The sequence below is a fragment of the Odontesthes bonariensis genome, chromosome 21 (genome assembly GCF_027942865.1).
Source record: "Odontesthes bonariensis isolate fOdoBon6 chromosome 21, fOdoBon6.hap1, whole genome shotgun sequence".
Taxonomy (NCBI): domain Eukaryota; kingdom Metazoa; phylum Chordata; class Actinopteri; order Atheriniformes; family Atherinopsidae; genus Odontesthes; species Odontesthes bonariensis.
The window spans coordinates 9,905,376-9,931,939 of NC_134526.1; the positions used below are offsets into that span (position 1 = coordinate 9,905,376).

General features: G+C 41.1%; 2 protein-coding genes across 2 annotated transcripts; both read right to left on the minus strand.

Moving 5' to 3' along the window:
* Window positions 1-455: 455 nt before the first annotated feature.
* On the minus strand, window positions 456-4,513 carry LOC142371559 (kelch-like protein 11). Its single transcript, XM_075454250.1, has 2 exons — window positions 3,927-4,513; window positions 456-3,709 (listed from the first exon to the last, which is right to left on the minus strand). Exons 1-2 carry the CDS (start codon window positions 4,481-4,483, stop codon window positions 2,125-2,127), a joined length of 2,142 nt encoding a protein of 713 aa, XP_075310365.1. The 5' UTR covers window positions 4,484-4,513; the 3' UTR covers window positions 456-2,124.
* A 1,766-nt stretch (window positions 4,514-6,279) lies between these two features.
* On the minus strand, window positions 6,280-25,446 carry aclya (ATP citrate lyase a). The gene is made up of 28 exons (XM_075453627.1): window positions 25,278-25,446; window positions 21,939-22,118; window positions 19,328-19,450; window positions 17,519-17,581; window positions 17,159-17,349; window positions 15,170-15,249; window positions 14,575-14,705; window positions 12,802-12,920; window positions 12,174-12,310; window positions 12,016-12,077; window positions 11,815-11,932; window positions 11,545-11,699; window positions 10,734-10,827; window positions 10,219-10,360; window positions 9,966-10,134; window positions 9,776-9,880; window positions 9,483-9,679; window positions 9,327-9,408; window positions 9,130-9,240; window positions 8,874-9,001; window positions 8,626-8,719; window positions 8,224-8,378; window positions 7,977-8,127; window positions 7,720-7,863; window positions 7,430-7,543; window positions 7,253-7,335; window positions 7,007-7,083; window positions 6,280-6,913 (listed from the first exon to the last, which is right to left on the minus strand). The coding sequence occupies exons 2-28, from the start codon at window positions 22,095-22,097 to the stop codon at window positions 6,819-6,821; spliced, it is 3,279 nt and encodes a 1,092-aa protein (XP_075309742.1). The 5' UTR covers window positions 22,098-22,118; window positions 25,278-25,446; the 3' UTR covers window positions 6,280-6,818.
* Between the last annotated feature and the right edge of the window lie 1,118 nt (window positions 25,447-26,564).

Here is a 26,564-nt window from a genome sequence, read left to right on the forward strand (position 1 = left end):
TGGAAGCAATCAAATTATTATCATTATGAGATATACCTCTGAAGCAGTCAGTTATTTTATTACGAACATATGTGGCACACTTGAAGGCAGCAGTTCCCTTTTGTAACTGAAGGTGGGATTGTGCAATATTCCCCCCTGAAGCAAAAGCACTGATTCAAGGTTCCCACCAGTGTCTCCTACAGAATTTCTCGATCGACAACAAAACCAGCCCAGTTTTCAAATATCACTCAACGCTCCATGCCATCTATACATTTTAGAAGAAAGGACAAGCCAAGATTAAATCGTTTAAGTCCATCCCGATGTATTCTCTTGTCAAAAAGCCAAGATGTAACTCTAAAGTGAAACTAAAGGACAATTAGAAGTAATAACTTTTAGCATATGTCAGCTACATAAAGACATACGTGTTTTTTTTTCTGGTAAGGTCCAACAAAACATAAACACACTACATGTCCATCTGTCTTACAAAACAACTTTAATTGCAAGTGATGACATTAGCATTTCTTACATCCAATTTAAGGACACAATGTCAGAATATCACATGCAAAGCAAATACATAGCTTATTTTAATTAATATCTGCAGTGCTATTTATGTTGGTCATAAAGTGGAAATGAATATCATTTCTGCGCTATGTAACCTTGATGCCATTGTAAGCGCTGCACAGTTTCTGAATGTCAGTCAAAACACATTCATACGACAATCCCCATTTGTTTTGCCTTCGATTCTTTTTCACTCCATCTTCAAGTCTCTTTGGTGGGCAATGGGTGACAACAACAGTTTATCACATCTTCCCAACTGGAAATGAGTACAATAAAATCTGACTTTCAAAGACATTTAATGTTTAAAACAAATTTTTCCCACACTGATAGCTTGTTTTTTTTTCAAATATCAAATCTTACTTTCTGGAAGCTGGTTAACAAAAAAAAAAAGCATTTCTAAAATACAATCACTTTGTCTGATTTGACACAAATTAATTATGCAAAGTCAAAGTGCAGTGGCAGCTTAGACTCATATGCCTCTTTAAGACTTTACAATTAGATGTCAAAAAGTGCAGTTCCAGGGAAGCTTTTGCCATTCTTTGCAGAGCGATAACTGAACCCCGTGCAAACATAATTCATGAACACATCCTCACTCACTCTTATAAACATTTTCTACATTTCTTCTTTAATGAAAAGGGAATACATTGATAAGTAGAGTACAAAAGTGCAAATGAAAGGAATGATTATGCCATTGCCAGTTATCTGGTGCTTAACGCAGTGGCAGAATAGAATGCTTAAATATCACGGACGAAGGAATAATTTCATAAAATCTTGTCACATCTCTTGGGATATTACAGTCCACTTATTTCATGCCTTCAGAAACCTGGAGAAGCATTGTTACGTGATATGTGTTACGCAAATGTTACGTGAACAACAAAAATGACCATAATACACTTTACAGCTGTTAAGGAGAAAAGGCAGACTAGTTTAGGATTTTACAATTAAATAGCCTCTCTGTATCATTTCACATTAGATGCTGCAGCTGTAAAGTAACAAGCAGTGCCTTTCTAATAGGAATATTAAGTTAAGTTAGGCTTTTGGACCGATGTTACTTCCAGGAGGAGATTGTCACAGTGTTACAATGGAATGATGACTCTTCATTAAGAATGTAGGAATGCAGTAATTACTGATGTCACCTATTCTTCTGACTATAGGCATACAAATAAAGGAATGTAAAATATCATATAAATGTATACATATATAGCTTTATACTATTTATGTACAAATAGATAAAGAGCATCTATACCAACATAAATGACTAAAGCATACTGAGTTTTTGGCTGCTATATAACACTCTTTTTCACATGTTGACATCCACCTTATCCCCCCTGACAGACCACAAGCTGGCCAGCACACACCTACCCACACATTTCATGGCTTACACACATCAGTCATTAACACAACACAGGGTGAGAGCTGATGCTGGACAATTTAGTTGAATGAAATGCAAAATGAGAGCAACACAAGTTCCACTGCAGCGTTTTATGGAAAAGCAGGCATCGAGTGTTGGCTGCGGTGGAATGGTGCTTTGCTATAAATCTTCGGACAGAGCTGCATGGTACTTGGATGGAGTAGGTGCTGACTTGTTCAGCACTCTATCTGTGATTGGAGCTGCCGACGCAGGGTGAGGGTGCGCCTGTGAAGCTGCTGCATCTGCTGCATGCGATCGCGCTGGCGAGCCAGGTTCTGGGGCATGGGGTACCGCTGGCAGCCATACAGGAAACGGTACGGGATGCGGACATGGCAGGCGGTGGCTCGACAGCGAGGCTGAGGCATGGGTGGCAGCAGCATCCAACGCTTCCTCTCAGCACAGTAGCGGTAGGCCTCCTTGCGGTACTGCTTGTCCACGTCGTCGCTATTCTTCCAGCCACCGATGATGAAGACATCCTCATGGAAATGGCAGATAGCGGCGCCCTCGATACTGGTCACTTCTGGTGGCAGGCTCTCTAGGATTTCATCAGAGATGCGCAAACTAATCTTCTGCTTGGCAACCTCATCCAGCACTGTGTAGCTCTTGGGGCAGCAGGAGGCAGTGTGGTAGAAATTAGTGGAAGCCACAGCCATCTGGAAGATGCAATAGTTGTCAATAAGTGGCAAGGAGTCAACATCCTGCCACTGACGGCTCTCTGTGTCATAGCGAGTGGTCACCGTCTTCAATCCATCCTCATTATCTGTATCCACAGGTGTGCGTGCTGTGATGTACACATAGCGATCCTCCACGCTCACTGCCTTCACATCTCGCAGGATCTTGGGAGCAGATTCCAGGTTGTGCCACTTGTCCTGCTCAGGCTCATACACACTGACATCTTTGAAACCTGGACTGAAGTTGCCATGGCCACCAATGCTGTATAAGATATCCTTAATGCAGGTTAGGCCAAAAGAGTGCTTGCGTGTGGTTAAGTTGCTCACCTGCTCCCAGGTGTTGCGATTAGGGTTGTAACGTTCAACCGTCTTTGCAAAGCCTGGTTCCATAGAACCGGCTACATAGACATGAGACTCGGTGGCAGCGATTGCGTGGCCATCCAGGTGGTTGTGGATGTGAGGCAGGTTGACCCAACGATCCTCATATATGAAATAGCCAACACACTCGCTCAGGTAGTCCCCTCCCTCCGACACTCCACCCACTACCATGATGACGTCCATATTCTGGCCAAAGCGAGGCTGAAAAGAGGCCATGTGGGAGCACCAGAACTCCAGATCTGCAGACTTGAGGTTTTCAAAGCGAATAGCATGGCCTTCCACAGCCTCTGACACCAGCCGGAGACAGGTCTCGTTGGCGGCCACCAATTGTTCATTTTTCACCACCCTGGTCAGGTAGGTGGGCTTGATCTGGGGCAGCCTGAGGAGACGAAACAGCTCCTCAAAGTAGCGGCTTCGCTCGTCTGGGTTCTTCTGCACCCACTTCACCACAGCCTCAAACAGCACCTCCTCCGAGTCCACCGTAATCTCTGCATCTGAAAGCCAGTCACGGACCAGGTGAAAAGGGAGTGTGTAGAACTCGTCATCCTGGATCACTTTGTGGAAGTTGCGGCGGATCATGTCTGCAGACCGTAGAGCCAGATGGTCCAAGGTGTACATGTGGGCTAGACTGTGCACTGCCACACAGTTAGTCAGGCTCAGCTTCTTCTTGAGGAACTCGCCACAGAAATCTTTCAATTGCAGCAGCAGGAACCTAAAATACAGCAGATGGAAGATAAAAAAAACAAAGATCAGAGAGATTTAGCACTTCCTGTTAACGGTGTTATACTAGGCGTACCTGATAGGCCAAGTCAGATTTGGTTTTCTGCACAGTGCACAAAAACTATACTTAAAACCAAGAGTAATGCTACAGAAGGCCTCATGCATTAGCTATCATTCTTCTCTCTCATATGACTGTAAACAGATCTTACCTATCAGCCAGCTCCAGTACTTCGTGTACGTTGCAGGTGCTAACGCGTATTTCTCCTGTGTACATATACTGGATGACACTCTCCACCGTCTCCGGGTCTGGCCCCAGTTCTGAGCTCCACTCCTTCATGTCCACCCGTCCGGACAGAGACTCAGAGAACTGTCCTCCCAGAAGTGGGGGGAAATAGTCGGTGGCAGCAGCCAGGACAGACCTGTGGGCTGAAAACTCGCAGCTCTGAACGCTCCCGGTAGCCGCCCCGCTGCTAAAGGCTAACGTCACGTCGCAGAACAAGCCCTGCTTCCTCTGCTCATTCTGCCGCCGAGACAGCTCCGAGCAGTGGGAGGAGGAGGTGAAGTCCTCGGCCTCTTCCGCGTCCCCGTCTCCAGCAAGGGCGCTGGGTGTTCCGGTGCTGCTGCCACTGCTGCTGCTGCTGCTCCTAGCAGAGTCCTCCGGGTTGGGGGCCGCCGCTGCCATTCTACTGCCAGCGCTGGAGGTAAGCAGTGGTGGGGAATGAAGTAAATTAGCGAAGGAAAGGAGGCGACATACGCAGCCACACATACATGGAGTCCAGGCTAGGAAGCGTATTTCGTATTCGTTGCGTCATATCCGTGATTTAAAGGGGCCCCGTTAAGCTATTTTAATTTTTGTTTATATCATTGTTTTTCTTCTATTTAATTATTTTTTTAAAACAAAACATTTATGTCATTTATAAATATGAATTTTCATGTGAAGCTTGCTTGCGTTATCATGTCAAACACAACAAAAATAACACAGTATACGAACAGCTGGATGTATGATACCTTAATTATAGGAATGGTAACTAAGGCACTTTATTGTTGTGAAACTCTACGTTAATTCGATGAAAAAATACATTTCGACCACAGAACTTCAGCTTGATCGACACAGGCAGGATCACTGACATGCGCAGATGATGAAAGGCGTGACCGTGTAGTAGACGTTCCCACATCTGAGCAGGAGAGCAAAGCATGAATAAACATGTGTGGAACATAAAGGTATAAGTTCCTACCTCAGTTTTTCTATGATAAAATATGCTGCAGTGGTTACCTGATGTGTTCATGCATTTGCCTTAAACAAAAATACGGAAGCCTCGACATTTTCACTATGGAAATCCTGTTTTTTGTTTAGCTGTGAAACCAGAACAAGCTCTTTATTAGACATTACGTGTGTATTTGATTAGACATATCTGTAAAATATTGATTAAGCATTGGACTGAAGAAATCCTACCAGCACATGACTCAGATGTGAGTCGTATATTAAAATTTTGGGACACATTTGCATTCCTCCCAAAACTAATATTCAACAGATTATACGACAAGTATGTACAGGATTGTAAATCTCAGGAGGTTCAGTTAAGGAGAAGTGTATGAAATGTTAAGTAAGAGTAATTAAAACTTGCATTTGCATTCAGCAGTTGAACCAATCAACATTTGGACACAGATCTGCTGAGTAATAGATCACTCAATAAAAAGCAGTCACTTAGACAATACTAATGAAATTACAAAAGCTGAAGTGTTTTTCTTCTGTTAGAGGATTTGAATGGTTGCTCCATGATGATTTTCCAAACAAGATCATTCATAATCTTTTACTTAGGCTCCATTTGAAAGCCAACTCCTCCTAGTGGCATCAAAAGCAAGACCATAAGGAAAATTACACAGTATTACTTCATTACATTTATTATATTTACTCTACCTCAATTAAACATTTGTGAACATACTACATGTCAGTACAGAGGCACATTAAGTTCAGCGAGTGGTTAAAAACAAATGGAGACATTGGCAATACTGATAGAGCTTATGTTAGGTCATTTCTTTTTGCAATATTCACACAAATAATGGCACAAATGATCTCTTGCACTCAGTCTAATGACTATGACCAGAAGTTACAGAGATTACAAAGAACGTCAGAGACGAATTTATCTTTAAAATTCAACTTCAAAAGAGGTTAAAAAAAATATATATATTTATTTAAAAGAATAAAAAGGCCCATTATAGTGATAATGCAAAAGTAAATAAACATTAAAACTGTTTATATTTCTTATCATAATAAACTTAAAAGTATATTTGTGGTTCCTTTGTCAAATGTGTCTAATCCATTTTATTTACTAGATAAAGAAAAATTTGATATCACATTTACTGAGTGACATTTAGTTTTTGGTCATATCTAATTTACATTTGAGCACTTTTATTAAATACTCCCACATACTGCACCAGCTGAGATTCCTGGGGGTAGTAAATGGCACCGCATGGAATGACTCAGAAAAATGATCTGACTTTACACGAGAAGCAAACTAACACTTCAATATTGCCACAAAACAAAAGCCTTTACAAAACAAATGAAAAACAACATTCTCTTACAGTTTAATGTATTTATGCAGAAATAACGGTCTGCTCTACAGTACTGATTTCATATTATTGCACTACATGGTCACCTCATGATTTCAAAATGGCACAATGTAAAGAGCTGCACAAAGACGAAAAAGTCTGATCCAGACATGCATGCTTGGTTATTACAATAACGGTATACATGGGGGGGATTCATTAATCATCACTGGTAGTTATTGTTTAACAGTTGAATTATCCACTGTAAACTCCCACTCCTGTAAACCAGATTTCTCTGCAACTTTCACCGACACCACGGAAGACCCTGAAGCATCACAGTTGAGCAGCTTTCACTAACATTCAACAGAACTGCAGCACTGACAGGTTTCTAAAACTAAAAATAGACTAGAATTATTTTTTTTTTAAGTATTTGCCATTTACAGCTATATTAATTGTAACATCTTCCCTTTATCGTGCCACTGCTTTTACAAGTGGCAGATCACAGTATGGGCGGGTGGGATTGATAGCTGGCACTAGATGGTTAATCTCTTTGATTACATGGACATGTGCTCTGGAAGCACATAGGAGATGTCATCCCAGGGGTGGCGATAAAGACCCTGCTTCAGCCTCTTCTGGTCCAGGTAGTGTCCTGAGGAATAACAAAAAGGATGGATTTATTAACAGGGAAGTTTGAAACGTCTGCCTTTTTGCAGACGTTGCCATAGCAACCGAAAGAACTCACCAATGAATCCCATGCTGCGTCCCAAGACAAAGATGCCATTCAGGGCACCGATTTCCACAAACTCGTCAGCCTCATCCCTGTGGTGGTGCAAGGAAAAAAAAAGTCCAGAATGTTATTTTAAATGTAAGTTTCTTTAAGCAATAAGTAGTCATTTTTAGCAAGGGCAGTTGTTCCAGGATAACATACTAGGTCGGTAAATAAAAGCATAGAAACAAGGATCTTTCATATTTCTTAACGCTGGCTAACCGTGTAAATCCACCACAAGTTCTGAGCAAGTCCACAAAGGCCACACCAATGAGACCATCCACATTCAGAATCAGGTTGGGTTTCTACATGACAGAGAGAGAACAGAAAAAAAATCATGTAAGAAGTGTTTATGCTTTCCTTGTCAGCTTTAACAAAACATTAAGTCTACATTCTTACTTTCGAGGTGGTGATCTTCTCTACTTCTAGAGCATAGTCCAGCAGCTGGGAGGAGGGGAAGTGCTGCTTCACAAAGTCCTTTAAGATCTGGACTCTCATGTCAGGATTGTTAATCTGGGGGAGTAGAGATAATGATCTATGTTCAAACTTTTTCCTTGTTGGGTCGAATTCGTTTTTCTCTGCCTTTGTTTTAAAGGTTTTTTCTAACCACGCAGCAACATCAGCGAAACACAGTTATCTTTTCTCATCTTTCTGTCCACATCTGATGCCCACATCCTGCGCAGACTCACCGACTTGACTCTGTGTCCAATGCCCATGATCAGCTTGCCATCCTTCTTCATCTTGTTGACAAACTCCATGGGCAGCATGCCGCTATCAAACGCCTTGCTGAACTGCTTTGCTGCGGCATCCAGAGCTCCTCCAAAGCGGTCACCCTTAAGAATAAAAAAAAAACAAAAAAAAACAACAAAGGGCAAGAGAGGTTTTCTTATAGTGAACCTTTCAATGTGTACAGAGCATTATTATATGAAAGGTTAAGCTGTCTCACAATGGTGAGGAGGCCAGAGGTGAGGCTGGAGATGAGATCTTTGCCCGCCCGGGCACAGACGATAGTGTTGTGTGCACCAGAAACAGCAGGGCCATGATCTGCAGTTACCATGAGGCACATCTCAATGAACTGGCAGGCATACCTCGGCAGCCTGCACACAAAGTGGTGAAACGACACAATAGGATTGTGTAGGTATTTCAGGAAATACATAGGAATAGTTTATAACAACTGCAAATTAAAAACAGACCTCCGCTGAAACCAAAGCAGCCCCAGAGTTCCTCCCAGGCCCAATTCTGACTTGAAGACCTCAGTGATGGGCATGCCAGCGTAGATCAGCTCCTGGCCTCTCTCGTCACAGATGCTGGTCATGAAGGAGGCTGGTTTACGGATCATACCCAGTTCCTGCAAGGAGAACAGACATAATAATTAGAAAAAAATAATAATAATATGATTTGGTTTAATTTGTTTCAGGCTCACAAGGTGTGTTTGGGTTCAAAAAAGGTTGGCAAATAAAACGCAAAAAGATGAAAACTACATGCAGAGAGATACCACTGATCAAAAATGAAGTTATGAAACTAGTAGCTGCATCACGCAGCATTTGGAAGGCAGTCTTTATTTTTTGACAAAGTGCAATTGCTGGCATACTCACTCGTGCCCAAGAGTAATCCATTGGTACAGTGGGAGGTGGCACCTCTTCAGCTGGCTGAATAACTCCTTTAGCAACAAGGTCATCATACACAGATCTGCACAGAAGAAAATGACACAAAAACTTTAAAAAGAAAAAAAAGAATCACTGCAAATGAATACAAAGAAACTCATTGTATCAGCATGGCCTGAGGAGTATTTATGCTGGCAGGAAAAACAAATGAAAAAGAATGAAGATGAATGTGCACTGACATGATGACCTCTCCCAGCTCATCAAAGCTCTTGGGGACAAATGCACCCGCCTCCTTCAGAGCTTTGTTCTTGGCTACTGCTGTCTCAGAGGCCTGGTTGGCACAAGCTCCTGCATGGCCAAACTGAACCTGATAGGTAAAATAAGGGGAAAATGTGCCAATAAATGTAGTTAAACTAGTCATTTGTTCCTTGAATTTATCATTCGTCAGCTATCTAATAGGACTGAATGCATTAGACTGTATATTTGGCCTCTTACCTCTGAGGCGAACATAGTGGCACAGGTGCCAATACACCAGCACACCACTGGCTTTGTGATTCTTCCCTGTTTAATAGCCTGGCAGATTTTATATTCCTCTGTGCCGCCGATCTGTTACAGAGTAATTACAAGACAGATGCAGGATTTAGCAATCGACAACTCTTTTAAGCTGCAGGCAATAAGGTGTGTTTCCTCACCTCTCCCAGTACAACAATCATCTTTACTCCAGGAGTGTCTTGGTAGCGCAGCACATGGTCAGTAAACACAGAACCTGGGTATCTGTAGAGGACTTCAGCATTATCCACCATTTTATACCAACATGCTTCAAAACCTCAGACTAAATAGTGACTTACCTGTCCCCACCGATGGCCACGCCCTCAAAAACACCATCTGTGGTGCGGGAAATGATGTTGTTAAGTTCATTGGACATGCCGCCTGAGCGGGACACATAGGCCACGCTGCCCGGACGATATAGCTTGGAGGCGAGGATGTTATCCAGCATGCCTCCCGTGTTCCCGATCTTGAAACAGCCTGGCTTGATTCCTCCGACCTGAAAGAAAAACAAACCTTGTGGTTCGCTCAATAAAAACAGAAACAGCAAGAGAGAGATTCTGAGAGATCTCATGAGAGGTGAAGCACGACTAACGGTTGCAGGGCCAATGATCGTGACGTCCTTCTCATCTGCTGTTTTAATGATCTTCCTCGTATGTGCTTCAGGGATTCCCTCAGCAATGATGGCAATGGTCTGAATCTGAAAGCAGTTGAGAAGAAAAGCTTAATCACATGAGTCTTTAAAGAATCTTATAGCTTGCAGCTGCTGCTGGAGGGCAGCATACCTGTGGGTACTGCATGGTCTCCATGGTGCTTTCAAAGGCTGAACGCAAAGAGGCAAAGTTGATGAGCACATCCACATCAGGGTGCTTCTTCATGGCATCACTCATGTTCTTGTAAACAGGGAGGAGGATCTCTTTATGTCCCCAATAGAACTTCTGTTTGTGGTCTCCACTGGAAGGAATCCAGTCAAAAAAAAATTAGCCATAACACACACAGCAGACCAAAGTAAAAAGGACTTAAGAGGAGCATGCTTACGTGAACGGGTAGATCATAGCTGAGACGGATGGCTCATTTCTGGAGCAAACATAGTCAAAGTCCAGCATGCCCTGTACGGCCCGTGTCTGCATACCCCACACTAAGGCCTTTGTATGTTTGCTGAAGAGGGTAGTTGCCTTGGCTACAGGGAAAGAAAAAGCAGATAGGGATAGAAACCGAAGGTAAAAACATGGATGCGCTTTGTCGAATATATTAGATAAAAAATGCCGCTTCTGCTATCAATCGGATTAAAAAGTAAGCACATTATTTTTTATTAGAACAAAGCTCAGGTTGTTAACTTAGTTTAGAACCATTTTCATGAATAAAACTTTCTTTTTTTTTTTTTAGATAACGTGTATGTATGAGACTTTATATAAAAACCTGACTTTTCCACTTTATCCAGATTGGATTGCCGCTCCCTCTTGCTGTCCATAGAGGGTGCTTTAATACCTAAACTCAACCCTGAATGTAGACTTCTACCTCTATATGAAAGCAGACGAGTGTGTTTTTCTCACCACTAGCAGCTCCAGTTTTAACCTTCTTAGCTGGTGAACCATCAACTTTGGGTTTGTTTTCAGAAGGAGGGGCTTTTCTCCTGGATGTTGGGGTCTGGAAATAAAAAATAATAATATCATTAAAAAAAAAAAAAAAAGAAAAAAAAAAGGCCTTTAGGTTACTTCATGAGACATAACCTGCACAGAATATACCCAGCAAGCTCATTGTTTTTTTAATAGTATTAGCTACACAAGTAAAGCTCTGTGAAAGACGACTAATATATTTTAGTGCTTTTAGCTTTCATTTCATTCTAAAGTAAAATCTTTTAGAAAAGCTGGTCCTGGAATTCCATAAAATAGTAACGCTTCTTGTCCAAGACTTGATTTTTTGAAAAAAATCATTACATTATATACAGTAGATATTACACTATTTTCTTATTATATATCTACCTCAACATATGATACAAACTGAAAAATGTGCATAAGTGCACACACTCACGTTGCTAAAAATCCTTCACTCTGGACATTTTTAATGGATGCCTCAGGGGGAAAGCTGCATCGCACGACTGACTGCGGACTGGCAATTATTTTAGAGAGAACAGTCCACAATGCCCTGCAAAGCTCTTACACAAAAGTGCTATAGGGCCTCTGATAATCTGATTCACTAAAAGGACCAGACAGTCGTAGCAGAGATAGAGGCTGGTAGCTTTTCACTCGCTCTGTAAGGAAATTATACTGCAGCACTGGTAGAGCCGACTCAGTACACCACGCAGTGAACCAACACGTGTCATCATAACGCCGTTCGTCTCTGTGGAGTCAGTGTGTGTCATACCGATGTGCTGCTGCTGGAATTGAGGAGGAAGTTGGCAGTGTGGGCAGCAACAGGAGGCTGGTTGGGGATTGGCCTGTGACCCAGAGCCATGCCAACAATGGCCGTCATGTGGGTTTCAGTGCCGAAAACATGAATCGGGATCCCAGTCGTCTTTCCTACAGGGATGATTTTAAAGAATCAAATCAAGAATGTTGTATGACAAAAGACTAAATGCACTGAATTGAAACAATAATACCTGAATAGAATAAAAAAAAAGCAGGATGCACATACCTACTTCTCCCATCACTCTGAGGCCTTCTTGGTAGTTTGGGCCTCCACGGCGGACAAAAATGGTGACCTCATGCTCCTTCAAAGGTTCCTGATAGTCTTTGATCGCTCGCACAATTCCCTAAAGTAGACAAGGTGCGTGAATGTTGTGATGAGGGCAAATATCAATCCTACAACAGAAACTAAACGGTTGTGATACTGCACCTTAAATGTTGCTGCAACATTTGTGAAGTTTGCTATGCTTCCTCCAATGATTAAAACCTTTCCTAGAACACAGAATGGAAACACATTTTTTTTTTAAACTTTACTTTCAAATTAAAAGTGTTGACTTGATTCAGAATTTAGAGGGAATGTTTTCACACCATCAGGGTGCTTCTCCCTCGTCATCAGAGACAGGATGGTCTTGGCATAGTCGTACGTCTGCTGTTCGCTCGGTGCTCCTGAATATTCCCCATAGTTGGCCAGCTCGTCGACCCCACCCAGGTCGCATATTGTATCACTAATTTTCATCCACGCAAAGAAAGAAACAGAAGCAAACACAGCTGTGAATCTCACAGGAAGGACGCACAACCTCAGAAGAGTGCTTCAACTTAACCGTTTTCATTTATTTTCACTTAATACTGCATAAAATAACAGTGCACACAGGGAATAATTAGTCATGGCTGATGTGTGTGCATGTCACGCTTTACATCCCCCGACAGACGGCATACCACTCATTCCTGTAGACTTTAACTAAAACAACAAAATTTAGAAGTCCAATTTAGCAGGCAGCTGAACGGGTTTGAGCTGCTGCACCATCAGTCTAAAAAAATAAAAATAAAACCCACATGTCTCCTAAAGCTAAACTAAATTATGTGTAGTGGAATCATATAACAAACATAAAGTCTGGGGACCAGTTGTAGTTGTAGCCAACTAGACACTTGGATTCTGCTTTTTTATTTAGACTTGGTTAATGCAGCTTGGTTCGGTCCTGGCACTGTGGCCGGATACCTGTAAACCACAGAGGCGCCTCCTCCAGCCACCATGGTCCAGATTCTGCCTCGAGGATTGAGCAGAGTCAGCTTGAGGCTGGCGCCACTCTTGGCATCAAGGTCGGCAATGTAGGCCTCCTGCAAAACACAACGAAAAGGTCAACAGAATTATAAAACAACAGCTAAATAATGCTACAGGGACAGATAGTTTGATTGGAGGCTTAATCCGAGCAGCACCTCTATGAGCATCAGTGGAAATTTTGTATCTGTACTGTAAGTAACAGTTGAATCGATACACATCAGTGGTTGTTTGTGACAGTCTGAGCCACAGCTGGCGGCTGGGAGTAAAAACAGCTCCCAATCAAAGGCACCCGCTGTCCCTCATCTCTAGCTCCCGACTCACAGCAGCCCAATTAGACGGTGCCGTCTGCTTCACAGACAGTCTGTCTTAAACAAGCTTCCACATCCGTCAGTGAAAAAAGGAAAAAATATTCCAGTCTACACAAAACACTTCACTGATCAATTTCTTCATTTTCAGCCATGCTGCATTCACTATTGGGCTTTGTCATGGTAGGGGGTATAGAAGATGTAGTGGTGAATCAATGCATTTTAGAAAGATTCTCATCTGTAAATATTCAATCACAATAATCTTCTAATTGTCATAAATACACCAGTATTCTGTCATCCTACAGGAGGCTGATCAGAAAACATAAACATGGCTGTCTCCTTTAAACTCCCATTCAAAAAGCTTCAATTTCTCTCATGAAATACAAACTCATTCAAATAAGTCATTATGGTGCCAGTAAGATACACTCTTTTTAGTCAATGTGTTGGTGAATATTTGGGAAACAATTCAACATTAAAAGGACATTAAGCCTCAAAAATGTATTTTAGTCCGGTTAGGTTAGAGTATCACTCTCTAGCTCACTTTAATGCAAATATGATAACTTCTGGCTCAGAGAGACCAAGATGGAAACGTATGAATGACAAACTACAACTGTCAAAACAGCATTTTACAAAGCAAAGGTTGACACATCCACTTCTAATTCGGAGCGTATTCTGAGGTCAGCCTCCAGTGCATTTCTGTGCTGCTTCGTGTTTTCCCCAAAAGAAAAGTTTCCCCCACAGAATGAGTCATAGATGCTGAAGAATTGAACTGAATTGAATAATAAATTGTGAAGTGAAAAAGTAATAAATGTAACTATATTAGAATAGCCTAATAAATAACTAAATAAATAGAAATAAGTTGAGAAACTATTGGAAAGTTGAAATGTAAGTGTGATATGGGGGTTTGGATAGTACTCTTCCTACTTAATTATACAGATTTTTTGTACATTTTATATAATCTGTTCATTGCATGGTACAGCTCATCTCAGGTGGACTCAACTCAGTTAAAGTACCAAGTCATTTTCTCTACTTTCTTATCTGCTGGAGCTCCTCAGTCAGCATGCACGGGAACAGTGACGGTACGACTAAATGTTATTTCCAGTCATTGGTCTGACGGGTTTTCATGGCACCTTTTATGATCAGCTCAGCTTGACTGAATTGGTACCAAAAGAAGAAAAAAAGCTTTAGGTCACAGTTTACTGCTTTTTTTTTTTTTTTTTAGCAGTGCACTGATTGGAATAGCTTGGCGTTAATTAGAAGGTTACAGATGGACGTTCTGCTGAACATTTGGGGAAAATCTAATTAGAAATTATGATTAAAGAGTCCTATGTTTCTGTTAAGATCACAAATTTCCAAACGCTCCTTACTCGACTTCTTCAGAAAGTGTTTGTGCCTTCAGTCTTACCTCAGGATAGGCCTCCCTGCCGAAGGGAGGAGGGAACTCCACGTCACCCCACTTGGACTTGCAGATGTAGTCAGCCGTCGCATCGATCTTTGCTGCCATGTCCAAGACGTACGCTCCATCTTTTGTGACCACTAAAAAGGATCCAACATTCACAATTATGTATAAAAATGAAGAGGTCATGTTCAGGCACAGGTGACCCAAAACCTTCCTGCTGTCCCAGGAGGAGGTGGAGTGGGACTGAAGATGGGGAGGAAATAGCCGGACATCAAAGCATTTCCACATGAACAGCTGCCAGAGGGTATGTGCTAGTACCTAATTACTTCATTACAAACACACGCTGCCTTCATCAAACAGAAAGCACATTAATTATTTCGTAGTTTCTTCCCCCAGTGTTAAAAATATGGCAGAGTCAAGTTCCTCTGTTTTATAATGCAATCCTGTTTTCCCCTCCGATTCCCCTTTGATGTCCTCTTTCCAATTTCCTAATCTGATGAGATATTGATGAGCTGATGCAGGAATAAAGTGAAGATGCCTTTATGGTTGCTTTCTCAGAATTAGTTAGTGTTACCGTGGATTTCAGGAATTGAAAACCTACCCAGAGGATTGATCTCCAGGTATGTGAAGAAGAGGTCCTCATACAGGTTGAAGAGTCCAACAATGAAACTGGCCAGAACCCTTCAGAGAGATGACGTTAAAGATAGGAAACTCAGATTTTTGGATTTGCTACTCTTAAGACATTGCAATTAGGCCCTCATCACAATTTATAACTGGGCATCTGTGTATGTGAGACACTGATCATTAGTTACAATGGAAAAAAAAAAAAAGCATCCCATATGTGTATATTTTGTAGAATGACTAACTTTCTAACTAAACACATGAATGATCATTCAATTTTCATAATGGGAATGTTGATTTCGCTTTGGAGTCACAAGTGCTTGTTTTTCCAAGACAAAATAATGCATTTTGCATTGGAGCCGACTCAAGTGATAGGAAACTATGTTTGAAACACAATGATACAAGTCACAGAACGTTCTGCTTAAGCAGCGACCTTTTAAAGTATGAATGTAACAGCTTGAGTTCCCTCTTTATCTCTCCGAGAGGACAAACTGAATTTTCATATGTGATAAGATTGCAATAAAAAGCCAGAAACAAACAGTTTTTGCTCTTTCCATGGAAGCTCATCTGCAGTTCTGTCTTTTATAATAAGAATTCTTATTCACAAGGAACTTAACTTCTTCTCTAAACTCTGTATATCATTTGTGTTTTGTCTATGGCTGATCAGAATACAAATATTTCAGCATGTATAACAGAGCATGTTAAATGAGCAGTTGCAGAGTTTCCCAGTAACAGAATCTCTTCGTATATCAAATCATGACAAACTACAGCTCATAAAGGTTTGTTGAGGCTGAGCTGGACAAGAAACAGCCCACCTGGAAATGAGGTGCGGCAAGATTGGGGAAAAATAATCTAATCTGCCTCCTCCTCCACACGTCAAAACACAGACGTGGGTCGATTTTGTTTTCCTTTCCTGGCTGTCAGTTGTGATGGCAGCTCGGAGACTTTATAACCACGTCAGCCTGTTGTGAGGACACCGAGTGGCCTGTGGGGGAACGACTCAGCCTCCCTTTATCTGCTTCTGAAGGGAGAGGAGGGAAACCGGCCCTTTGTTTTTCAGTCTGGAGCGTGTGTTTGGGGTGAGGAGGCGAGGTGGGGTTGGCAGAGTGATTTCTGGGGTCGCTTCTTCAATGTCAGCCAAGACAGCAAGTCCAGCCAGAATCTGCTGTCACAGGAACGCTGCTGGTGAGATGGATAGGAGGGGTTGGCGGAGGGTGAGCCACTGTATCCTCCCCATCAAAATAGATGGACGTGCTCTGAATGTGGCTGGAGAGTGAAAAGGGCCGTGGGTGGAGGATGACTAAAGAAAGGCAAAGCCAAGGAGGGAGATTTCATTTGTCTAATGGAACCCTGCAACCATCCTCTCTGCTCCTCCCCAACATTTACTGCCAATATGAGAGTGTTCTCTCTGACTTCATCTAGTTACTGCTCCTCACTGTTTGTCTGGAGTTTAATTAATACAATGTAAAATATCCACTTTTAAGTCTGTTTTTTTGCCGTCATGCTGCAGTGTAGAAATATAACTAGATAACCTCATTGGAAATGAAAAAAATGTCATGTTGTGGGCAAGTTATTTATAAATAGCATAAAGCCAGGATGAAACCATGAATACTGAACGAGTAACAGTGTTTTCCAACAGTTAAATAAGCAAAAAATTGTTATTGGAGTTGACCTTCATCTGAGTTTAGGGTTTATGGATATAGGATGTTCTTTGCTTTGTAGACTGTGAACAATCAGTTCAATACCCAACCAAATGTAGAAAATTGTCACAAAGTCACTTAATGTTCCAGAAAAGATAACAAGTGTCTCCAAAGCAGAGGCATACAAAACAAAGTCTATCAAATATTGATCTTACAGAACTAGATTCTGTTACAATGAACAGTGTAGCCTTCAAGCTACTGTATTGCAATAAGTGTTAGTTTTACTGAATAATATTTCTATCCCAGTCTTGCACTGCACTTAAACTTACGCTTTCTTGTCGTTGGGAGCCTTGGTGAGCAGTTCTTTCTTCACCTGGTCTTCACTGATCTTTTCATCCACCCCAATTAGCATCTTCTGCGCCTTGGCATCCACGTCTCCAACATCCACCCCACCCTCGTGGTGAAACAGCACATAGTCCCCCTCCCGAGTGGCGTAGATGCACACATAGAACTCCTCTGCCTGAGGAACACACCATTAAAATGACAAAGATGTCCATTAATAAATGTCTCTGTGTCGGACATTGAATATACCATCGATTACTGCTGCAGTTTCCATCATGAAAAATGAAAGGAATCTAAAATTTGAGGGGGGAAACTGTGCATTTCATAATAGATGTTTGATTATTTACCTGCTTATGTGGGACAAATGGCTCAATAAGGAAATTCTTCAGGATGCCCTTGGCTTTTCCCACCTGTGAATCATCGACAACATTTTTTTCTTAGAGATTGAAGAAAAAAAAGAGAATAAATAAATACTGGCACCATCTCCCATTCATTAAAAAAAAGAAAAAATAACATCTTAACTGCTACAAATGGATGTTTGTTGGCTTCACTCATTTCCAAACATACGTTATGAGAAGGGGGAGCACAGGCTGAATTAAAATAACACAGGCCCACCACCTGACACAAATGAACTGACATTTTAGAAGAAGAAAGGAAATGTTTTCATGTAGAACTCCAGGCAAAGCCTCAGCTCATTTGGTGGAAACTGTCACTGTTCCCTTGTTAAAGGCCAACGGGCAGAAAGTGTAACCAGGGACTGGCTGAGAGCAGCCAGCCGGAGAGAAAAGACGAGAGAGCTGCCATTTCGAAGAGTGCAACTAAAAATGGAGGCTGACGACAGTGGGAGGGACAAAACAGAAAAGATTTCAGACTGGAAAACCCACAAGGGGCTCAGACTTATTTAGATAAATGAGGCCACACTTAGATTGCTGCCTTTCTTGTTAAAATTTAACATTCATATGCAAGTGCTTATAGTTAACTATGTTATTATTCTGAATATTTGTTTGAAAAAAGGTGAAGCAGTGTGTGCTACTGCGTTCAATCACTGGGTAAGGACGTGAGAGCCCACTTTAGACCATCACAATATCTTATTTTCACTTTATGATTGTTGTAGCCAAACGCACTGGGAAAAAGGATATCGTTTGGTATCAATAGAGGGATTAAGAAATGAATATATATATGGCTGTCAGACCAAATTCATCTTTGCTTTTTGAGCTTTTGTCTCCTTTTTTGGCAACTTACACTGAAAAATATGAGGTGAGTAACTTTAAAAAGTGCAGAGTCAATCAGCATTCAAAAATGTTTTGATTCTATAAACTGCCTATATGGCATGTGTATGAAAAGACTATAGAGAGGGGTGCTTAACTGCACAAGACATCATTATAATGCAACTCTGAAAATGATGAAGCAAAGATTCTCATTAAGAGAGTACTTTGATTTAAAGCTCATGGCATGTAAAAAGCTGTAGGATTCATCCTAAGAGTGCATATCAAACATGAGAGATGTACAAATAACACTAATTTATCTGTGTATTTTATTTCTTTAACCACTGCTAAATTAAGTTTCTCCTCGGAGAACAATAAATATGACATAATCTAACAAGCTGAAACACAGCATCCACTTTAACAAATCCAAACTTAGCTGCATTTATTCTTATTTACAGCCGCGATAGCAACTGCTGACAGCTCCATCCAATCTGTGAGGAGATTCATCTATGCGATCCCAGTCCCGCTGCACACAAACACCCTTTTTCAATGCTTAATGAACCAACCTAGTCTCTCCATGACTCTCGTCTTGGTTTATGAGGCAAAGCGGCGTCTCAGAGCTACATTGATGGACTAAATGTTTCTTCAGTGGCAGCACTCGCCTCAGCTGACTGGACTGATTTACTACTAGCACACTAACACCGACGTCAGTTTAAAAATACAGTGCGCATCCAGCAAAGAACACACATATAAAACAAATGTATTAGTGCAACGCAAGTGAGGAGTGTGAAGGAAAGGGCAAAAAAGAGAGAGGGGGGTGGGGTCTGAAAAAAGCAAAGGGGCAATATTGATTGGAGGGGAGTTCAGCAAAGTGCACAGTCTCAGATGGAGAGGTGGGTGGAGGTAATGGTCTAAGTGACAGCAGAGAGGGAAAGAGGGTGGATAATTTACTGCTATCTCTTTCATGAGGCGGGGCTTGAGCCACTCTTTGACTCCATTCAGATCCAGGTTGACGCCAACCAGACCCAGCTTTCCTCGCCTCTTGATCAGCTGATCTGGCTTCACCACTAGTTTCTGCAAAAGGAAGACAAAAAAGCCAGTATGTTAGCAGCAACCATCACCCCATCCCCTTTAAAAAGCCACGCAAAATACCTGAAATACATTACATACTTTCACTGTGATATCTAAGCTATTTAAATATTGAAATAGCTATTAGATATTTAAACAATTAAAAAAAAAATCAATTTTAGAAGAATATATCCAGATCCAGAGAAGCTTGTTACTGGTATGTGTCATCCCCATAAAGTTAAACTGGAAGAAAATCAAACCACAATACTTCATCCACAGCAGAACATTGTGGACGGAAACAACCAAATGCTAAAAAAAAAAGGAAGTGGTACTAAAAAAAAGAAACAACTGGAAGAACATGTTGCAACAAATTGGTTAATTGGCAACAGGTCAATAACATGAAATGTGTGAGAGGAGCACCATAGAGAGGCAGAGTCTCTCAGGGGTCAAAAGCTGTTCCTACAAATTGTGAAACAATTTCAGAATAATGTTCCTCGATGTATAATTGGAAAGACTTTCAATATTCTATCAACTGCAGAACAAAATATCAAAAGATTCAGAGAAGCTGGAGATATCTCTGTCTGCAAGAAACAGCAAAAAACCCGCTGTACTGGATGCCCCTGATCTTTGGACTCTCAGTCGACACTGCATTAAAAACAGACATGATTCTGTCCTGGAAATCACTGCATGGGCTCAGGAACACTTCCAGAAATCATCGTCTGTGAACACATTTCACTGTGCCGTCCACAAATGCAGGTTAAAGCTGTGCCATGCACAGAGGAAGCCATGTGTGGTTAACCCGGAAACACTGTCGTCTTCTCTGGACCAAAGCCTGTTTAAAATGCACCGAGGCAAAGTGGAAAACTGTTCTGCGGTCAGACGAATCAAGATTTAAAATTACTTTTGGAAATCACAGATGTCATGTTCTACATCTGATGAAACACTGGCACATTTGGACAACCACCATTAATGCCGAAAAGCATATACAGCTTTTAGATGTGTTGTCTTTTTCAGGGAAGGCCTTGCATAAGTCAGCAAGACAATGCTAAAGCAGTTATACATCTATCACAACAGTCTGGGTGCATCCATGTTTTCAGTTTCACCACCTGAAAACATTTGGTGTTGATGAGACGCTAGAATCTTATATTAGACTAGAATAGGATCACTTTCCTCTCACAAAAAGTCCAGCAACTGGTCTCTTTAATTCCCAGGCATTTACAGACTGTTGTCAGAAGAAGAGGGGATGCGACACAGTGGGAAATATGACCCTGTCCCAACCTTTTCCAGACGTTTTGCTGCCATCACATTAAAGAAGAGGAAACATTATTTTATAAAATATCCAAATGTCCCACTTTCTTCATTGTTTATGACATTTGCAAGTCATTGCTTTCTGTCCAAAAGAAAAAGTAAACAGAAGATGTTAGCTTGGATTTTTGAAAATTGTGAGTGACATTTTTCAGAATATTTGTGTCAATTATTTATACAATAGATTCAGGGATTATTAAAGCCAATAACTGGAACTTCCTTCTTCAGGGCAAGACAGTTGTGTCGTAGTCAGTCATTAGACTGAAACTGCATGGAAAAGGTTTCCGTGTTTGCAATGATACTTAAAATCTTTGCTATGGAGCATGAGATTGCAGATATTTTCTTTATTCCGTGATGTCACCACTCTGATGATCTTTGGCTCGTCAGCAAATCGTTGCTTCCCAAATAGAATTTAAAACCTAAAAGATTAGTTGCACATCATTGATGCATAAATCTCTCCTCTACTGACCATAGCCACATGACGTAAATGCAAAATTACATCCAACCCCCACCGGTGAAGCCCACTTCCTCTCACTTGCAAGTCAGATAGGAGAATGACTTATGACAGAGGACCCATTACTATGTGGCTGCTAGCCAGTCAGCACAGGAGGAGAGGAGTGAGGGAGAAAGTTAATGTGATTTCCGAATCAATTCTACAGCAGCACGCATCTTTGTGGATCTGCCCTCCAACATCCTTTTACCTTCCAGATAAAAAGAGAGATGAGGACATGACATTTCATCCTGCAAGAGAGTAATCAACTTAACTTCTATTACAGAACGTCTATGTGCGACAGCTTGGCCACAAAGAGCAGTAAAAGGAAGGCAAAGGGCCGAGTAATGATTTAAAAACTGTCCTGTACCAGGAAAAAAAAATTCCAAACACAAATGAGTTTTAATCTAACGGTGGGGAAGTCAAGGGAGAAATTCTTGCTGTCGTCTGTGCTGCTTTTACTTTGCTTCATTTCCAGCAACAGAACTGACGGATCGCTCCTCTGTCTGTGACGTTAGCTAACAAGCACTAAAAGGCTGCCAGCCTAAGTAATTGTCTCTATAAAGAGGAGATCATTCTCAACAAGCTTAAGGAGGCACGGCGCTTCAGGGATTCATGCTCTAAGTGTTCAGTCAGCTAAAGAAAGCCTTACCTCATCATCCACATACATCTATGTCACACTTGTATCTCCTGCCTCACCTCTGTGAGCAGCCATGGGTGCTCTTGTGCCAGTTGGTCAAAGTCGGTCTCAGCTGTCACGCTGGCGTAACGGAACCTGTTCTGGACCGCCGCCGATGCGCTGATGTACTTGTAGAGAAACTCCTTTCCCGTCTGTTCAGAGATGGCTTTGGCCGACATGACTGCTCCTAAACGACTGACCTAAGATGAGACGTAAAGATGGACAAAGAGCTTGTTTGATTCCCACAGCTGTCAGACATCTACAGGCAAACAATGCATTCTTTCATTCATGCTTTGAATAAAAGCAGCTAATTCAGTTAAAGCTTTTGCACAGAGTTAGGGCTCGGTGCGATTTTCAAATCGAGTTTCATTAGAAAAATCCTATTCCAAAAAAAAAATTTTTTTTTTTTTTAATTTTTCAGCATAGTGGTTGGGAAGCTTGTTGCGCAATCATGCAAGACTATTTTCACATGAGTAGTGTCACGATGTTGAGTAATGAGATTCATACAGGTGTCGAGAACAACCTTTATTGTCTGCGAGGGGAGGGAAAACAGAAGCAGCACAACTGACAGTGGCACCGTCACGCCTGAGCGTTTTGGATACAGAGTATGCTGTCTTTTCTTTGCCTGACCAAAAGGTTTATTTCATTTTTTTGCTTTGCATTTATCTTTGTGAAAACCTTTTTTTCTATAGCCAACCAAAATTTGTACTGAAATCGATATTGAATGGAATTCAATCACAACCTCAGTAGCGATACACAACCCTACATAGAATCCATATTACAACTCATACCATGTATAAAATGGGTCTCACAAATAAAGACACCTTTGCATCTTGTCTCAGTGAAATCAACAGTCGCCTCCACGACACCTGGCTCTACCACATCATCTGTTTTGGTCAAAAGGTTATGGAGGAGCAGTCCAGGAACCTCAACCCTCAGCATAGCCTTATCCCCCACCATTTCCACACAGAAAACACCCAACATTACCAAACCTTTATGATGATAGCAGTGATTGTAGCCAAATGAAGCACATCACTCTATTGGAAAGAAAGAACAAAACCATCAGTAAATCAGTGCAAATTCAGAAAAGCTCACAGCAATCGGATTCCTCTTTGTCCTACTTTACTGTCTTTGAACTTCTCACTGAAACAGACCTCGGGAACAGACACTGGCACAAACACTTCATTTGCCGACCTTCAGTTTGTCCATAAGCTACAGTGTTCTGACTCCCTTCTGCACATCTGCACACATTTACACGAGAAACTAAGTAGCCAGCAACTAATCCACTCTTTATAACACAGAACAAAACAGTTTAACAACTTCACACTGATTAAAATGTTATCCGTTTCAACCGTCCTTCTTCTCTTGGTCGCAGGATTTTTAAATAATATTAAATAAGAGACACAGTTTGCCTACACAGAATGAATGAATATTGATAGAAAAATGAGTGAGAGATTCCATCTCTTTCGCTTTCCCAGTCTCTATCATCCTGAACCCTGGTACAACCGGTAAAGCTAATTTGAACGTGATTAGCCTCAGTTTGTTTGTTCTGTACACCAAAAAGATGACGGACACTTATAACTCAAACAATCACATCCTGCTGAGGCCCAGCAGAGCTCCTCCGATCACAAACCTCCACTAAACTCAGGCCAATCTGGTGTTAAAACCACTTGTACTGCAGCACTTCAACCATGTAGCACAGGTATGATAAGAAATGACCTCGATGTGAGAACTAGTTTAATTCAGTAGCAGTTTGTGACGGAAGTAAAGTGAGAAATTGAACAAACTTGTGATAGCATCTACCATTTTTACTGCAGGAGGGTGGAGTTGAGACCTTTACACTTTGACCATACGTCCCCTTCACTGACTTTAATGTCAAACTCACACAGCTCACAACGACACTTCAGTGTTTGAGTTTTATTAAACCATGATGCACTTATTTCTCCTACGCAGTCAGCATAACATCAGAGCAAAGCCGACTAAGGGTCCATTTGACCAATTCAATCAGCGATATATACATTTGCATGAATAATTTCTGGAAACAAACTGGTTTTCATGCAGGAAAAACAGTAGACTCAATGTGAATCATACTTTTCAAGATCAAGTTCAAGATCAGAAAAAAATAATTGATTGGCTTCTCTTCCAAAAGGCATGTAGGTTCAAGCATCAGATCATTCCCTCGTGTCTGATCTGTTTTAATGTCATCTTCACCCCAAATCAGTGTCTATTTTGTCTAATCAAACGCAAATGTCTCAAACAGTGCTAAAAATAGAATTGGAAGCAAATATTATGACGACTGACATGTTAATTTCTGAATTCATTTTTGATTTAACTGACAGCTGTCCACTTGACATTACTGAGTTGTTGCATTTAGGTTTGAAGTTGTCATTCTGAAAAATGAGGCAATGTGTTGGCATCGCTGTGGATTTCTGAAAATGGAAATCAGGGTATGAACCTGTTAAATATCTCTGTGATTAATGATGCAACACTCACCGTTGTACACCATGGACCAATCTATCTAAACCAATCTACTACCGAAGATATCATTCCTGCTTCTACCTCAAATCAAATGGACAGCGGTTTTGAGAAGGGTATGATATAATATATAGAGGCTTTCACTAATTATCACCTCTCATAGCTTCCACGGGCACTGTGTGTTATCTAACCTTGCAGAGATAGAGCACCTGTCCTTTCTGTTTCTCTATGTTTCATTAAGCTGAAAGCCCTGATGTTTGTTCCAACAGTCCCCCTCTCACTCCCTACTCTGCAGCCCTGGCAGCCATTTCTTAAATGGATTAATGGGACTGCCATGGACCTCTCTCATTATTGATCACTGTTGTCCTTCCTGGCCAGACAGGTGTAGTTTGTCCAAAGCTCCTAATTTTTTCCATTTATCATCACATTTCTCTGTGCAACTGGCCTGTCAGAAGCATTAAATATCACTGCCCCATAACCACAGCAACACATGTGCAGATGACACGCAATAACATCTAAAAAAAATACAGAATGATGGATGATCTGGGGTCATCCAATTAAAGAGGTAGCGATCAACTAACCTGGACAAAGCACTGAGCACTGAGTCACACATCCTTAAGAAGAAGGATTCAGTTCAAGTTTTTTCATTCATTTGCAAACCGGTCAGACAGCATCGCCGTTTTTCTCCATTCAGTGTAGACTTTATGACAATACTCAAAAGTCCTGATGAACCACCATGTGTCAAGAGTACAAGTAAAAAAAAAAAAGTTGGTGGACAGAGTAGTTAAACTTGTTTTACATCTTTTATCCAACAGCCTGAAGGAAAGTTAAAGGGAGTTTAAGTGAAATAAAATAACTCAAAGTGATAATGTAACGCGATGTACCTTGTTTCTTTGTTGTTGTTGTTTTTTCTTCTTTTCGCAGTTGTAGAGGTGGATGTGTGGATGTCCGCGGCTGTGCTGCTCCACTCTCTCCGCCTGTGTGAACCTGTCTGGTGCCGGGGAGCTCGGCTCAGCTTTCTGGGAGTTTTCTTCCCAACGTCCATCAGCCGATAGACTTAGCTGATGTTTTACTGGCCTCTGATTGGCTCATTCTCCCGACGCATTCACGAGCTGTGGTAAATTTTAGGAAATGGGAATGACTCCTTACGTCAGAGAAAAGACTAAAAACGCTTGTATGCTTGGAGAGTGTCACCGCATGTCACCACATTTTGAATATGAATAGTTAATTTAGCTTTATTTGCTTGTGTAGCTCACATTCAAAGCAGTCGCAGCTCGTTAAAAGTAAAACTTTGTGCTTCTTGTGTACATTTTCTCCACAATTGCACCACTAAGACCTACAGCTCCTCTGCGGTTTGATTTGTGAGTCAAACAAAAACTGTATTGATTGTATGATATTTAATGTAGGATCCTGTAGTATACTTTAATAAAAATATTTAGCTTAAAGAGTTTCACAAATATTCTAATCAATCATTTATATATCCTATATATCCTTCAATTATATTTGGAACTTGCTCATTGATTGATTGAGACTGAGATCGGTGCTGTATATCATCAGTTACAAGAGTCAATAAATTACAGAATGATGGACAATAGTTGTCACAGTTTTATTCCTGCTCAGATTCCCAAAAAGATGATATATCCTGCTCTCAACCTTTGCCCTCCTCCACCTCGCCTGACAGCTTTATGTGTTATTCCCCTGCATCGACTTTGAATAAAATCCTTTCCCCCATGATTATCCTTCTGCTTCCAGAGGTATGAAAGCTGGCTAAAAAAGGGAGTTAGCCGTCCAATTCAAAGGACATAAATCAATTTTGAAAGGATTAAAATGACTGTGCATTGCTGAAATCCTTTTAAATTAAAGGCTAATTTTGATTAAACAAATCTATTCTCAAAAGAAGGAAAAAGACCTGTAATAGAAAACCAAAAGAATTATAAATACACTTTCTTCCCGCCTTAAAATGTGAACAATGAAAGGCCTGCCATTATAAAAAGAAAGTCCGGATCCAAAAACATTTAGAATCGATTCAATGTTTAGTAATGTTGACGTTTGGTGTGCAGCATTGTCTCTTTCACTTAAGTCAAATTAGCAATACTGAAGCATAACTTGATTATTTATTTATTTAAATCAATAGAACTGATAGATGAGACATTGCTGAACATAGAAATGAG